The sequence below is a fragment of the Octodon degus genome, unplaced genomic scaffold, assembly GCF_000260255.1.
Source record: "Octodon degus isolate 3935 unplaced genomic scaffold, OctDeg1.0 scaffold00016, whole genome shotgun sequence".
Taxonomy (NCBI): Eukaryota; Metazoa; Chordata; class Mammalia; order Rodentia; family Octodontidae; genus Octodon; species Octodon degus.
Genome location: NW_004524592.1, coordinates 16,145,328 through 16,162,305, shown reverse-complemented (window position 1 = coordinate 16,162,305; position 16,978 = coordinate 16,145,328). Strand labels below are relative to the sequence as shown.

At 42.9% G+C, this 16,978-nt stretch overlaps 1 protein-coding gene across 1 annotated transcript in view; it reads left to right on the top strand.

Moving 5' to 3' along the window:
• Window positions 1–16,978, top strand: part of Cdk15 (cyclin dependent kinase 15) — a 108,180-nt gene that overhangs the window by 86,587 nt on the left and 4,615 nt on the right. The window contains exons 12-13 of the mRNA XM_004626664.2: window positions 1,632–1,771; window positions 14,102–14,220. Of these exons, the coding sequence (XP_004626721.1) occupies window positions 1,632–1,771; window positions 14,102–14,211 (250 nt within the window). The 3' untranslated portion in view covers window positions 14,212–14,220. The remainder of the gene's footprint in view (window positions 1–1,631; window positions 1,772–14,101; window positions 14,221–16,978) is intronic.

Here is a 16,978-nt window from a genome sequence, read left to right as displayed (position 1 = left end):
ACTGAGCCATCTCACCAGCCCCTACCAAAGACTTTCAAGCATTGTAAGTAATGTGAAGACCCTCAACTCCTGCTGAATTTTCCTACACAACCAATCCCTCCAGCTTTTTTTTTTTTTTTTTTTTGGAACTGGGGATTGAACTCAGGCCCTTATGCTTGCCAGGCAAGTGCTTATTCTACAAAGCCATCTCCCCGGCCCTGTCTCCAGCTTCTTACAGGGTACCTCTCTTTCTCTCTCTCCCTATTGCACACCAGCCAAGAACCCTTGATTCCTTACCTTAAACAATTACACCTCCCTTCCACCTTGGGCTCAACAGGAGCACCAGAAACCTCTGCAGGCACCGCCTTCCCCTCACCTGCCCCTGGCTCTCAGCTCAGAGATTGTTTCCTCAAGAAACCTTCCCAGGCCTCCCCCCATTCTAGGTCACATGTGAGGGCTTCCTTAGCTTGGGCTACTGTAACAAGACACCTTAGAAGGATGATTTAGAATCAACAGGCAGTTACTGCTCTACACACTAGGGTGGCTAAGATGGAGGTACCAGCAGATGCAGACCTGTTGTCTGAGTCCAAGGGGCTCTTTGTTTCCAGACGGTACCTTCTGTGTGTCCCTTCACGTGGCAGACCAGGCAGACTCTTTTATGAAGACACTAATACCCTTCACAAAGGTATCACCCTTAGAAACTAATCAGCTCCAAAGGCCCCACCTTTAATATCAAGCTGCTAGAAGACAGATTACCCTGTACCTTCCAGAGCCAACAACCTGCTAGCACATAACAGTTGCTCAATAAATGGTTTTGCTCCTCTCCATATGTATAATTCGACATAAGGTCTACTTGAGGATTCATCCTCACTGGAATTTGGGTACTTAATCATCTCTCTTGCTCTACTCTATCCTGAAGGGAACCAAGAAAGCTGCTTAACTATTAACCCTGGAGCTCAGCTTTAGAAATGCTAAAACTAAGAATATTCCCTGTGAAGTTTCACCCTCCAGAATGGCCTCTCCCCCTCTGCTCCTGGAAGCCTTCTATACCTGCTGCTTTTGGAGTCCAGAGTCTGGACCATGTTGTCGATCAGGCTTCCCTGTTTGGGTGGAGCTGTTGTGTCCCTCCATGAAGAATTCTTGGTCATATGCTTGTTTCCTTAATTATAATTCCATGTCCCCTATATGCATATGGTGCCCAGAGACATAGTGGCGGTGAATGATGCAATGTTGAGACCTTCTCCTTCATCTTAGCAAGGGGACAGCTAAGAGTTTTGGTATAAGGGGCTAGGGAGATGGCTCAGTAGAATAAGCACTTGTCTGACAAGTGAAAGGGCCTGAGTTCAATCCCCAGTTCTGCCAAAAAAAAAAAAAAAAGAGTTTCGATATAGGGATTATTTTTCTACTTGCCATCGAGGGTTTTTTGGTTTTTTTTTTTTTGGAACCAGGGATTGAACTCAGATGCTTGCGTTTGCCAGTCAAGCACTTATCCTACTAAGCCATCTCCCCCTTGCCATAGAGTTTTGTCATCCTGGGAAAGTTCTCTTTGAAACATTCCTGAATCTAGCTGTTCTCTGGCCTTTACTTTTCCTGCCTTTATTTTTCAGAAAGAGGCCTCTTGGAGAAGCTATCTTTTTCTTCTGTTTTTCCAGGCTGGGTGAGGTTCCTGAAGCAGAAGACCTGGCCTCCCAGATGCTGAGAGGCTTTCCTCGAGCGCGAGTATCCGCCCAAGCAGCACTTGACCACGAGTATTTCCGCGCCCTGCCGCCTCAGCTGTTCCGCCTTCTTGATGGTGAGCGGGGAAGTGCGTGTGTGCCCCTGTGTGAATTTCTATGTGGATGTGTACATATGCGTTAAGTCTCCGGCTCTTCAGTCGTTTTCTCTCAATGCTGAAGAGTCATAGACTTTGCACCCAGAATGAAGTTAGAGATTAATTTGTCTCTGAGAAGCAAGATGGGACCCAGTGTCGCCTGAGTTTGGCATGAGAGTCTGTAAAACTCTAAAGCACTGGGTGGGACACGTGGCTAGGATCCATCCAGCCTCTCAGCATACACATACACGCAGGACCAGGACAAGATGAAATTTGCCACGGAGTAGTTCGCTTCAGCTAGCCTCTGCCAGAAGAATCGAAACCGATGTTTCTAAGAAGTCCCTTCTCTTGTTCCATGAAGAGTCAGATGATAGGCGACATGGATATGTTGGAGAGGAGCACTGGGCTTTTTTGGGCTGGTAATGTGATGCTACAAAAGGAAGAGATGGGATCTGGGGAAAGGAAGCACCCTCTGAGACTGGCTGCCCTCTGGAAATGCAAGTTACCCTGACATCAGCTTTGCTGCCCCAGCCTGCAGTCACCCTTCAAATCTGAGCTCTGCTGGTCAGGTGGTTGGAGCCTTCCTTGTGTTTCCCGGAATGTGGCCACAAAGGGCTCTGGAGGATGAGCCCTGCACAGGCCAAGCCAGAGCCGTTTTGAGGAGACTGTCTGTAGGTGGCCTTTCTTTGAAAATACCCACCATTCAAATGAAAACAGTTTTCAGAATCTTAGAGAAAAGCAAGGCAAGCAGGAGGGTCCAGGAACAGCTCAGACTGGGAAGAGGGGAATAGGATGGGGAGAGGGGGAGGAGCTACCCTCCAGGGGCTGGAGCCCTGTGGCAGCAGCAGCCGTTGTCAGTGTTTACAAATGCAGCTTCACCATATCTAAGACAATGCCCTACAATAGCCCAAAACTCCTAGTTTGAGACTTGTTGAGGAATTGTATTATTAAAGTGAGCCTTTTAAGACATCCAGAAATAACCATAATCATACAACTGAGGTTAATGTCTTACTTAACCCTGTAAGAAGAGTCAGCCATTAGAATTTATTAAGTTGCCATTAAGTGTCAAGAACATATGAAGTGCTATAAAAAGTTGAGGGAAACAAGAGACTCGTCCTTGGCCTCAAGGATCTCATTGAGTGGGAGGAAAAGAGGGTGAGGAAGAGGAAACAGGGCATTCTCATACACATATTAGCACAAATCATATCTAAACAGCTAAAATCTGTGCATAATCAGCTGCAGATGTTCAGAGGCTGTGTGTGCTAAAGGCAATTCTTTAGAGAAACAAAAACAATTCAAGTGATATGGCTTGGACTGAAGGTGAATTTGAAGTGGAATTTGGGAGGAAGGGAGAGACTGGGCTTGGTGTCTGGGGGAAGAGGCAGACCCGGACAGACCTATCACTTTCCCTTCTTGGCACCTCTGCCCCGTTTCAGCCCTGCCCCTCCCACCCTCATCCCCTCTCTTCCAATCTGAATCCCAAGATCCCTCTTGGCTTTCTTCTTTTGGGGTTGGAATTTCTGACTGTACCATATCATACAAATAGAGATGTCTGTGTGTGTACACACACGCACACACTCCTTTCTCTTAAAAAAAAAAAATCTTTCCCATCAGCCCTCCTCCAGGGTCTATTAATCTACACACCAAGAACTGTTGAGGATCTTCAAAGTTTTCCAAGCACCAGCTTTTGCCTGTTGAAGGGTAATTAGGAAGAAACAATCACTGTCCCGATGGATGTGATATGAGAAACTTGGGTAGTGATTCTTCTTGAATGATTTGAAGCAAAACTACCAACAGAGGAGCCCTGGTGCATGCATATCTCCAGTGTGTGTGTGTGTGTGTGTGTGTGTGTGTGTGTGTGTGTGTGCACGCGCTTCCATGTGTGTCTGTGTATGTCGTGTGTCTCTGTGCACTCGAGTGACAGAGACAGAATAATCTGTATTCCTTCTCTGTTCACCCAGCCATAGAGCCCAAATCTACTTTGACACTTTTAGAAAAATGAAAAGATGGAATCTTGCAGGAGCCTGCCTGTGCTGGGGGAGATGAGGAGTGCTCGCAGCAGGAGGGAAGTTGACTTTTCTTTATACATATAGGGGTTTTTCCATGCAGAGTTTAAATTATGCCTGATAAAAGGAGTTTCGTGGATGTTTCAGTTCTTTCAAATTCTCCTGGCTTCCTCCCAATTAAATGAGGTTTGTCAAAGCCACAGGGCTCTGCTGCTGCTGCCTCTGCGGACAAGCACTTCCTGCAGCGACATCTCAAATCCCTGAGGGAGAAGATGAAAGGGCCAGCGCCAAGAGACAGGGGGAGTGAGACGGTGCGTATGTGTGTGTGGAACATGAGCATGTGTGTGCATGTATTTGTGTGTGTGTGTGTGTGTGTGCACGCACGCGGAAGGGTGGCTAGAGGAGTATGTAGAGAGACAGATCAACATTAGATGTGGGACAAGTAGACAGGAAAAGCAAAGCTGCCAGAAAAATTGGAAAGAAAAACAGAGGAATGGAGAGAAGCAGCCGGGGTTAGTCTGTGCACCTTTCCAGCAGTTGCCCTGGCCAAGGGCACTGTATCCGAGGAAGGTGCATTCCCTGAGCCTGCAGTGCAGCCTGGCTTCTCATTGCCCCTGGCAAAGAGCCTTGCTAAGCGCCTTCTTCACAGGCAGTACCAGTGGGCAATCACTGTGGTTCTCAACCAGCAGGGACAGGAAATCTCCATCCCCAAGGTGGGCTGCCTCAGGCATGAGAATTGTGTGTGTGTATGTGTGTGTGTGCGCGCACACGCGCGCGCGCGCGCGCGAGAGAGAGAGAGAGAGAGAGAGAGAGAGAGAGAGAAGAAAGAGAGTAAAGACCTGCTGCATAAGTAGAGTTCCCCTGCCATAATTATACAAGAAATCTTGCTCTCTGGTAGCATTTCAGTGTGGAATCATTTAGAGGCATATATTTATATCAGTTTATTATTCTGGTTGCAGGATAACAGAGTTGTCACTTTAAAATATATTCTGTTTCCCCTTTGATCTGGAAGATGCCAGCTCTTATTGTCTGCCCTCTGAAGAAGACAATTAAAGCATGAAACTTGTGCCTGGGAAATATGTGCAGAGCAGGGGACAGCCTGCATCCAAGCAGAAGAGTGGTATAGAAAGTCCCCACAAAATGAAAGGATCACCCCTGTCCTTCCATGTCAATTTTCATCAGTCCAGTCCTGAGCAACACTTTCTTGAGATTGTAGTAGTAAGCTTAGAGCCAGGGGAAATTTATCAGGAGGTTATTTGCCATGAAAAAACAGGAATTCCAGGATTAGTTCCCTTTTGGAGGTTTCTCTTAAGTGGGAAAGCGTGAATATTGAGAATGGCAAGCATGTGGGAATGTCTGCCAAGTTCTGACATTTTCCCTCATTGACTCTTGAACACCTGAAGAAACATTTGTGGAAGGAGAAATTATTGGTAGTCCCTCTCCAAACACCCCCAACAGCAAGCTAATTGCTTTTGCAGATGGCCAGGGACTGACTCGCCCGACTCAGGCACGCACTTGTGGCCCTTGTGGCCCAGCCAGCGGTGCAGGACGTCAGCTGGGGCAGCAAGGGCCTAAAATTAGGCACTTGGCAACACTCTAATCTTAGTTACAGGTTTAGCTTCTCCATTTAATTCCCTTTGCCCTCAGCATGAACTTCAGCTCTGGGAAAGGAACAGTGTTTAGTGATCTGGAGTAGAAGGGGGAGAAAAATCATTAAGCTGCCCCTTGTAGAAACTGGCTCTGCTCTGTTCTTATAGGAAGCCTTCCAAATGTTGCCCTTGGAAAGTTAAGACTGATTTTGGAACCTAGCCATTTTGAAGTACACACTGATCCAGAAAAGTATTATTATTATTTTTTATCTTGGGCAGTAAATGCCACGTGATTTAAGAGTCTGGTCCTTAAGCCATGGTCCTTGATCGTCGAGACATCAAAGGCTGTCTCTCTTTCTCTGTGGGTTCGTTCCATTTTCTATACAAATCTCAAGCTTCAGTCTCCACTATTCTATTTTTTCCTGGAATAAATCCTTCTTTGAAACATGTTTCAGCATCTTAGGGAGAAAAATGGTTAAACTTAAAAGTTTGCAATTGTTTCACAAATAAGTTTGCGAATGTGATGTGCCTTAAACTGTATTGTCGCTGTATTCGTGCACACACATTGTCACTGTATACTTTCATGCTCTCAAGGACAGAAGAAGGCATAGCATTGAAACCCGGGCCTTTCATCACACCAGCCTGATAGCTGTACTCTGATAGCTCTTGGGAGGCGCCACTCCCTACTCATTGCCCTGTTAAAATCTGAGCTGTATCTGGTTTCACTCCAATAAAAGAACTTTGGGCCCTTTTTTAACATTATCTTTTTAATATATTTGAAGATGCCTATGACATCATTTCCCAATGGTCATCTCCCTCCACTGAATTCCTTTAACCATTTTTTTATTGTTGTTTCCACAGAGATTCTGTTTGTCCCACTTCTTTAGGTTTTTTTTTTTTTTTGAACCGGGGATTGAACTCAGGCCCTTGCACTTGCCAGGGAAGCACTTATTCCACTGAGCCATCTCCCCGGCGCCTAGTTGTTTGTTTTTTTTTTTGTTGTTGTTGTTGTTCATTATTCTATTCTGAATCAGTTCCAGTTATTTTGCTTATTTTGAGACCCTGGATCCAACATATACTCAACAAAATGAGAAAAAATGAGCTCCAGGTCATTCATCCAAGATTTCCTGACTCTCCATTAAGTGTAATATTGAAAGGCACAAAATATGCATTCATCATGGATCCTGTCCTCAAAGAGCTTGCAGTCTTGAAGGAAAAGAAATGAATATGGAAACAGTTACAGGTCATGAAACATATATAAAGTATTCTGAATGTATATGCAGGAGGTGGTGGTGGCGGGGATTCTGGATGATTTTATGAGTGGGTCCTCAGGAATGATGATTCTGAATGGCTGGGGAGAAAGGACATCAAGGGAACAGAATGCTGAGTTCCTCTTAATACCATCTAATATCATTCTAAAGTCATCCTTTTAATAATAGGAGCACAGGAGGCCCGGCAAGATAGCTCAGCAAACTAAATCACCTGCTTAGGGAAGCTTAGGCAAGCTCAGGGGCCGAGTTTTTTTTGTTTTTTTTAGGTGCTGAGGTTTGATCCCTGGAACCATCTGCTGTGCCATCCCCACCCCCAGAGCGAGCTGAGTCAGCCACAGAGTCCAGGCATGGTGGCATATGCCTGTAATCCCAGCACTGGGGAGACTGAGAACAGGGGGATTGCTATGAGGCCAAGCTGTGTAGCAAGACCCTGTAACAACCAAATACATTAAATAATAGTAATAATAATAATAGGAGCAAAATCTTAACTCATATACACCGTAGTTTTTCCTTCTCACTGCATTTTTTTTTTTTTTGCTGAACTGGGGTTTGAACTCAGACCCTTGCACTTGCCAAGGAAGCGCTTACTCTACTGAGCCATCTCCCCGGCCCCCACTGCATATATTTTTGCAACAATTTAACTGTTCTTAGACACATACTGCAGAGCTCAGTTTAGTTCTTTGTATGTTTCTGCATACAAACTTTTTCTGTTTATTGCCTTTATTATCTGGTTCACTGAAAGTTTAAACAAATAGTGATGGTGGAAAAAAAGGGAAGGAAGATTCTGAGCCAGGTGTCTTGACTCTAGGAGTTTGCAACATTCCTTTACTATCCTCTCCTCCTTTTAAGTCCTCTACTTGAGTACTTGAGAAGCAAGATATTAAAAAGCAAATTAGGAAAAGGCTTTTGTACCCAGAATTGTCCTCAACCTGTATCCTAATACAGAGGAAATCTTGGATTCAGACATGGTTTATGGTGTTGTGCAGAGTGGTGTTGCTAGGAGATATTGGGGTAAACTGCATCCTTCAGCCCTTCCACATCTTTAAATTGTATAAATGTGTTAACATGATGGGCTGAAAGAGTTTCCAAGTAAAAATAAAACATTCAGAAAGGAGTTAGAGATTCTTAGAGTGGTCCTTAGAGTGGGAAAGGATTGTGGAGAAACTATTTAAGCCATACCATTGTAATACAGACGCATCACTGGTGCTTAAGGAAGAACCATAGTAGCTCCCTTCATTGGGCATTTACATGCTTAAATAAATTCTCATTCAGCTGGCCTGGGGTGTAGCTCAGTAGTAGAGCTCTTTTTTTTTTTTAATTTTTATTTATTTATTTATGTATTTTGTGTGTGTGTGTGTGTGTGGCCAGCTCAGCCCACCAGGGGGCGGGGCTGGCTGGCATGTGGTGCTGGGGATTGAACCGTGGTCCCTGTGCTTTGCTAAGCTTAGTTTGTTCTAAGTAGGTGCTTTAGACCACTGAGCCATCTCACCAGCCCAGTAGTAGAGCTCTTGCTTATCATGCACAACACCCTGGATTCAATCTCCAAGACTGGAAAAGAAAGCAAAAATTCTCACTCAAACTGTATACTTAATGGTGAGGGTAAAATCATTACCCTCACATTATAGATTAGAAAACTGGTACTAAGAGAAACCAATTGCCACATAGCTAAGAAGTGGTAGACCCAAGACTTGACTTCGCATCAAACTTCCAACCCTCTCTCTTTCTACTTCTTACAACTCTCAAAGAGGTCTTTAATAAAGACCTCACCAACATGTCAGAGCCAAACTGGGATCAGAACTAAGATCTTCAGTCCCAGCCCCTGCTCTCTGCACCATCACAGGCTTCATATTTATTTTAAAGTCTTCCTGGGAAATATTCCACATGACCCAGGTAGCTTTTTAACCTTGCAGTTAAGAGACCTTTTTTGTTGTTTTTACATTTGTTTTTTGGTTTTTTTTTTAAAGAGAAGAAAAACAATGAAAATAAGATTGTAGGGGAGTAACAATGTTCAGTACATTGTTATTTTCAGTGTAGTTGCTCATAATACAAGACATAGGCATAAAAAACTAATCAAGCAATACAGATATATACCTATCATTTCAATGAGCTAATAGCAATTAGTAATAAATCTATCTTGAGACCATTTTTATATTTAATAGAGACCCACACCTTAGTACTACTGATCCCCTCCTTAATGCCATTTGATTCTAGTTTCTATTCTTTTTCTGTTTTTTTTTTCTTGTTTTTAAAATAATACATACAATCACCCTGGGGTTTTAAGATTTCTTACTCAATGGTAGATATTGTTTTTGTTTCTTCCTATGACTCATTCAGTTTTCATAAGAAAAACATTAAGAATCAAATGGAAAACGGAACACGGGCATAAAATAGCAATTCGTGCAAGAGGAAACAGAAGAGCATACCAACATATGGAATAAACAGACAGCTCACTAGGGGTTAAACAAATACAAGTAGCTGTTGGTTATTTTTTCCCTTTACCCTAATGACTCCGGATGCTAATGAGGTTGTGGTAAAAGGATTCACCACTGATGGAAGTATAAATGAAGGCAAGCTTTGCAAGCCATGATGGCAAACCATCGGAACCATAGAGATACATGCTCACACTTTCGATCCTGAACATTTATTCCTGGAAATTACATACTTAAAAACTTGAGCAGGAAAAAACAAGGCTAATGGCAATGTCCAGTACACTGGTATGTGTGTTTTAAAATTATAAAATGAAAAAAACAATTTAAATATTAAACACTAACGAGCCTATTGAATAAATGTGGGTCCATTAAGTCAGCAAACAGTTCTGTACAATCATTTAATGTAGCTCCCAGGAGGTTGAGATATAATGGAAGTGTTTCTGCCAGGACACGAGCTATAAGAAACTAGAATTCTAGAATATACACTTACGTGCTATGTACATGTACTTATGCAGATTATTATGCATATGAACAAAAGGGAAAGGTAGTACACAAAATAAAAATGTTCTTCCAGTGTAGAGGGACTACAGACCATTTTTCCCTTCTTAAGAATTTTCTTTAATGTTCATGTTATTTTTGTTTAAAAGAACAAGTTAAAACAAAATGATTCAGGTAGTCTAATACTTAAAGGATCCGCGATTTCTTCTCTTTTTTTCCAACATTCATGTGTGCTCTTGGCCTTCATTAGGTCTTGATTTTCCCATCTGCACAGAGGGTTAACACACGTTTCCTTTGCCTAAGATGATGCAGAACATTTATCTTAGAAACACTTATCTTGCTGAATACAAGGGTCCATGAATATGTGGTCCTGGGAGAGATGGAGGGGTGAAAGAGATGCAAAGATGGTGTGAGTTAGCGGGAAACGCATGTGTGCCGTGCCCATTGTGCACTCTGCATTAGCAGCTTTAATTTAATGTGCTGTGTGACCCATTGGGCTTTGAAGATAGGAAGCCACTCTACATGCACATGAGCTAAAATCACCCCTCATCCAGGGAAGTGCGCACTCAATAATTACACACACTGGGCAGCTCTAGCTGATGGGCAATGATGTGTAAGAGTTGTGCAAAACCTACGTGGTTAAGGGAGCAGCAAGAGATTTGGAAAGGATGGTTTCATTTCCAAGCTTGTTTTCTGATCTGTGCTTTCTCTTTTAGTCCTTATAGGCACGTATGAGAGATTTGATTAACTTGTTTCCTGTGAGAGGTTACTTAGCCCCTCAATCTCATTAAGTCACTTTCTGCACTCCAGTGCACAGAGCCTTCCCCAGGTTTATCAGTCAGGAAGAGTAAAAGGAGACCCTGGGATCAGATTTCTAAAGGAAGGAAAGTTAAAGTGAAGTTTCAAAGGGGTGACAGCCAGCAGCCCTGAGTTTAGGAACTCAATTAGACTGAAAGACAACTATCTCATTATTTCATTCCGAAATGATCTAAATACATAAGAATTTAAAAGTTTTAAATAAACTTGTCCTATTGACTGTCTGGATGACTGTATTTCCCTTCTCAAAAATTTTTAAACACCCACTTTCGTATTTATTTATTCGAAGCGCAAAGCAGCTGCAATAATTATGCTGTCAGATTCAGTAAGCTAATGAGGAGTCACCAGAGTAGAAGGTTTTGCATTTGTGAGGTTGCTGAAGGGAAACAGCTCTACAGCTTTTTACTTTCTTTTTCTTCTCCCCTTTTTTCTTTTTTCTAAGTTGGAAAGGCGTCTTCCAGTCCTCGGCCAAAATTACTCATTCACATTCTCTTTCTCTCTGTCTTTGTCTGGCTCCCTCCCCCACCCTGCTCTCGCTGTCTCCCTCTCCCTGCCCCTGCCCTCTCCTTCCCTGTCCCTCCCTTCCTCCACTTCCCTCTCTCAAACTATTTGCTGCTTTGGCAGGGCAAGGAAGCCAGAGGGGAAATCCCGGCTTTTTGTGCCACTATCCCCAAGGCAAGAGGAGACTTTTCCCTTAGAGACATCCCCAAGGTGGTTTAGGTTTGAGTTGATTTGAAAGTCATCTGTAAAATGCAAAGTGTTTATTTTAGCTGTTTAACTGTGCTAGGATATCAGTAAAAGGAAAGCAGGCTGCACAAGCACACATCACAGAGTCCCTGTGAAATCGTCCTGTGCATACCAACAGGACTTGATGTCTCCCCTTTCTAGTACTGCCGAGATGTAATTCCAAACCAAGGAAGCAGGGGCCACAAGTTACCCACAGTACCTAAGAAGCACAGGCCAATCCCTTATTTCTTCCACGTGGGTGTAAGCAGCTTCCAGCAAACAATATCATTAAGGCATGGAGGCATTTTGTGCTTCTGATGACCAAACATAGCAGTGTCTCTCTGTGAAATTGTGAGATCTTTGGAGCAACACAGGTCGTATAGATTGTAAGCCTTACAAAAGAAACACCCAAGCGGCAGGGTATCCTGGGTAAGCCTTGTGCATGCGCTTTGGTGACAGTGTGGGTTCTGCTCTTGCTGCTCTCCAGATGCTGCGATTCTAAGGTTTACAACAATGACTGCTATTTATTAAGACTGTACCGTGTATCAGGAGCTACACAGGGTACTTTTGCTTTAAACTTACAACAATCTGCCAGGAAATTTCATTTGCCTTATGTGCACATGCTAAAATTGTTACCTTTTGGAGGCCTTAGCCTAGAGCTTCCATTTAGTAAGCCCTCAAGAGCAGGGGCACTTTGTAAACACACATTTACAGAGATGCACACTGCCAGGGTGCTCAACTAACCAAATCCCTGACAATGATTTCATTTATGATTTTTTTTCTTTTTGAAAGTATGAAAGGCACACACATATTCAGCAAAAAAAAAAAAAAAAAAAAAAAAAAACCAAAACCTTAAATTGATGCCCTGTGCCCAAAGATTCCTCAACTGTGAGATTTTCATTGATCATGCAGAACAAAAAAAAATTCAGAAAAAAAAAATGCATTGGAACTACACATATACTGACTGGTTCTTGTCCCATTATTCCCTAAACAATACAATATAACAGCTATTTACATTGCATATGCATTGCATTAGGTATTATAGGTAGCTAGGGATGACTTAAAGTATCCAGCAGGCACTGGATATGGTGGTACACACCTGTCACTCCAGCACTGGGGAGGCTGGGGCAGGAAGATAACTGTAAATATCAGACCAGCTTAGACTACATAGTGAAACCCTATCTCAAGATAAAGCAAGAAGGAAGGAAGGAAGGAAGGAAGGAAGGAAGGAAGGAAGGAAGGAAGGAGATGTGCATAGGATACATGCAGATACTCTGATTTCATTTAAGGAACTTGAGCATAGTTGGATTTGGCCTCTGAAAGACTCCTGGAACTAAAAGGTGATTGTGCTTTGCATTTGAATTGGAACCTTGCAATCCTGAAGGGAAACAGCTGATATGCCATAATATGCTGTGGAGTCTGTTACTAAACTCTGATATTTGGTAGGTTAGCTGCATTAAGTCATTTAAAAATTAGACTCTTTCCTTTTCTTTCTTCTTTTTTTAGAGGTAAATTTTTTGCCTAGAGACTTACACTTTTTTCAGCTTTTAATAGGTTTATTAGAATATGAGCCTGTATTAAATCGAAGACCATCTGTACATGAATTGAAAGTATATATATATATATATGTATATATATACATATATTTGAAAGTATATATACATGTATATATTTTAGAATAGATTATTTTTTAATTTACAAAAGTTGTACTTTAGGGGCCAGAGAGATGTCTCGGTGGAATAAGCACTTCCCTAGCTAGTGCAAGGGTCTGAGACCAATCCCCGGTTCCGCAAAAAAAAAAAAAAAAGGTTGTACTTTAGAGTCTGTCTAAATAGATCGCCTAATGCATCTAATAGGTTTTTTTTTTTAAATATTTATTTATTTATTTATTTACTTATTTATTTAGTGTGTGGCCAGCTCAGCCCACCGGGGGCGGGTGGGCCAGCATGTGGTGCTGGGGGATTGAACCGAGGTCTCTGTGCTTTGCTTGAGCTTAGCTTGTTCTAAGTAGGTGCTTTAGACCACTGAGCCATCTCACCAGCCCCATCTAATAGGTTTTTTTAAAAAAATTTATTTGTGTGTGTGTGTGTGTGGTCAGCTCAGCCCACCAGGGGGCAGGGCTGGCTGGCATGTGGTGCTGGGGAATTGAACCGCGGTCCCTGTGCTTTGCTATGCTTGTTCTAAGTAGGTGCTTTAGACCACTGAGCCATCTCACCAGCCCTCTAATAGGTTTTTAAAACTTCCCAAATCATGGGGCCGGGGAGATAGCTCAGTAGAATAAGTGCTTGCTTGGCAAGCACAAGGGCCTGAGTTCAATCTCCAGTTCTACCAAAAACAAACAAACAAACAAACAAAAAATCCAAATCATATCTAGCCCGGCATGAGGCACATTGCCTCTCAGTGTGAGGACGACACTCCATCACTATCAACTCCAACGCTTCTTCCAGCTTTAGCTTCTTTTCTGTCTCATTGTGACCTTGCATGATTGCTCATAGCTCTCCCAAACCCTTCCTTCCTCCAAGCCTCTGTTCTCACCAATCCCCTGGCCAGGAGTGCCCTCCCCAGCGCCCCCTCACCATCAAAAGCACAGTCCTTCTCCCAATACCCACAGGATACCCTGCCTGTGCTTCCCTGTGCTCTGCAGAAGCCTCGGGGAGAGAAGCAGTTTTAATTCTCTATTTGCACCTCACTTTTGGCTTTGTGTGTGTGTGTGTGTCCCAGTTCTGTTACTGTTTTTACCATATCCAACACCTAGCGCAGCACTTAGCTTGAGTAATCATTTGGTAAATATGTGCTGAACTGAACTAAATAGGAAGCATTTGAGAACTATTAGTAGTTCAGTAAGGCGAGTCACCCATGAACCAATATGCATTGTTAGTAAATAAGCCTGGCTCATAGCTTGATGTCTTTGTGAGTGACAAATATTATGACTGACATAAATAATACGTTGGTGTTTTCTCTTTCCTCCTCCCCGCAGAAGAGTCTTTGTTTACAGTTTCAGGAGTGAGGCTAAAGCCAGAGATGTGTGACCTTCTGACCTCCTACCAGAAGAGTCACCACCTAGCCCAGTTTGCCAAATGCTGGTGAAAAGAAGAGGTAAGGTCACCAAGCTCCTTCCAGATAAGTGGCCCCAAAATTGGGATTCTCTGTGGACAGGATGGAAAGGCCCTTGCTGTCAGGCAGGCAGAGCACCGTTTCCCAGGTCAGAGCACCTCTGTTCTAGGGCTAACTCTTCCTCTTCAGTTCTGGGCAGAAGGGGCCTAGCTCCTTAGCTCTCTGTTTCCTAGGTTGAGGAACTGGAAAATAATGTGCCTCTCTTGTCTCTGCTGCTCCTAGAGGAGTGGTGAGACTGTAAGGTCAGAACTTACAGATCACTGTGAGGCTGTCAGCCCACACAGGTGAAGCACAGCAGTACAACTGACACTGTCTGCCTTAACTAGATAATTCTCCCTCTTGACTGACAAGACAAAATCGGGGCTAAGGGTGAGCAGCAGTCCTAGCCTGCCCAAGTTGAGGGTGGCAGTGGGGGGTCCTAGAATATAAAGCCTTCATTGCTAAAATTGGCACAGTCTCCAATAAGTCAAGATAATTGGTTACCTTAGTGGTACTAATTACCTTCCAGGGTAATTTGGAGGAGGAGGACCTGCTGTAGAGGATTTTTCCCAAAGCCACTATACCCTAAAAGAAGAATTTGTGCCAGAAGGTATGAGAAACCAGGTGGAACAACCCCCAAAGCTACCATAGCACTGAGACACATGACACATAAACGTTTCCCACACAGGGCTTTCTGTAATTGTAAAAGGGAAATAGTGGAGGCAGATGAATCAAGGTGGAACCATGTGCAGGGCCAGCTTAGGTGACTCGGGCTGTATCCCAAACCACATTCATTCTGCTGTGATTTGGCCATTCAACTGACAACCACAGTGTGGCCTCACGGAACCTCTAGACCTTGGTGGTAGCCAACTTCCTGCCCGCACACCAGTATGCCTCACACAGCAGAAGCCAGCTCTGAGGGTTTCTCTTTCTCTTAGATCTTTATCTTTGTCACTATTTAAAGGCATATACACATCAAGGATGCCTGCTTTCTGCTCATCAGCAATGATGTAACTTCAAAGAACAGGGAAATATCCTATTACAGCTATGCCCCAGAATATTCCCCAGAATATTTTATGAAATATCTAAGTTTACATTTTGAAAATAACACAGTTGATACAACACAATAATGTTTTCGCTCAGCAAAACATTTTCTAAAGCAAAGTTTTTGCTGAGTAATTATTGTCACTTCAGTCCAACTACTTTTAAGGGAAAATTGAACTTTAGCTACAGTCTATAAATATAAAGGTTTTCCCATTCATGAAATTATCAAGGATCCTAACAAAAATGCTCTCAGAATAACGGTGATTCATAAGCATTATTTCTATCGGTGCTAGGGTTTGTTTTGTTTCGTTTGTCCTACTTAGCAGCTAGGAAGTTAGGAGAACCTCGCTTTTCTGGTCTATAGTGACCTCTCACGGAGAATTGTTACCTGTGGACATAGATAGGTCGTGAAAGAGCAATTAACTGGCTGTGCAGCAATTGAAGGAGGCGGGAGACAGCGGTCAGCCTCCATTGCTACTGACATCAGGAGATAAAACCAGTAAGAGGCAAACCAAAAGAAGGAAGTTGCTAGAGCAATCAAACTGTTTAGTCTACTTGAGATCAACAAAAAATCTGAGAGTGCTAGAGTTAAAGACACTGCAATTGTGCAGCTTGTTCATGGAATTGTACACACTGATAGAAAAAGTGACAAAGCATAAAAGAGGAAATATCTCACCCCTGGTAACAGGAACTGAGAAAGCTTTAAAAAAAAAGTCCAGGTTGGTAGTGTGACTCAGAGGTTGAGTGCAATTGTGCAGGCACTAGGGGCCTATAAATCTTTTCTTTTTTTCTTTTTTTTTTTAATATTTATTTATTTATTGTGTGTGTGTGTGTGTGTGTGTGTGTGTGTGGCCAGCTCAGCCCACCAGGGGGCGGGGCTGGCTGGCATGTGGTGCTGGGGGATCGAACCGTGGTCCCTGTGCTTTGCTTAGCTTAGCTTGTTCTAAGTAGGTGCTTTAGACCACTGAGCCATCTCATCAGCCCCTAAATCTTTTCTACTGAATTGCTAAGATATTCACTTATCAGGTGAGTAAAGGTGAAATTGGGGTATTTGGACTTAGTAACTGGTGGCAATTCCTCAAAATTAATAATCCTGATAGAACTTCAAAAGTCAGTTTCAAACCGGGCATGATAGTGCATGCCTGTATTTTCAGTACTTGGAAGGCTAAGGCAAGAGGATTGCTGTGTTTCAGTCCAAGCTGGGGTACCAAAGTGAGTTCAAGGCCAGCCTTCACAACATACTAAGACCCTGCCTCAAAAAAGTTAGTTTCGGGGCCGGGGAGACGGCTCAGTGGAGTAAGCACTTCTCTAGCAAGCGCAAGGGTCTGAGTTCAATCCCTGGTTCTGCAAAAACAAAAAAAAAAAAAGTTAGTTTCAAGCGTGATAAGCAGTGTATACTGGTGTCTACAACAGAAATAGAAAAGAACCAAAATCTGGCTGCAGAGCACATACCAGGCACCATCATAGACGCTTTTTACATATTATTTCAGAGCTTGGCGTGTTTTGAACAAGGAGTTCAGGTGAGTTACAGCTGTACTTTGTATGCTTGGAGATAGATTTTTGCTTACATATTTATTTATTATTTAATAAATGCTAGGTATTGAACATATGACCTCATGCATGCTGGGTAAACATTCAACCTCTGAGTTACACTACCAACCTAGACTTTTTATTTTTTATTTTTTTTTTTAATTTTTAATTTTTATTTTTATTTTTT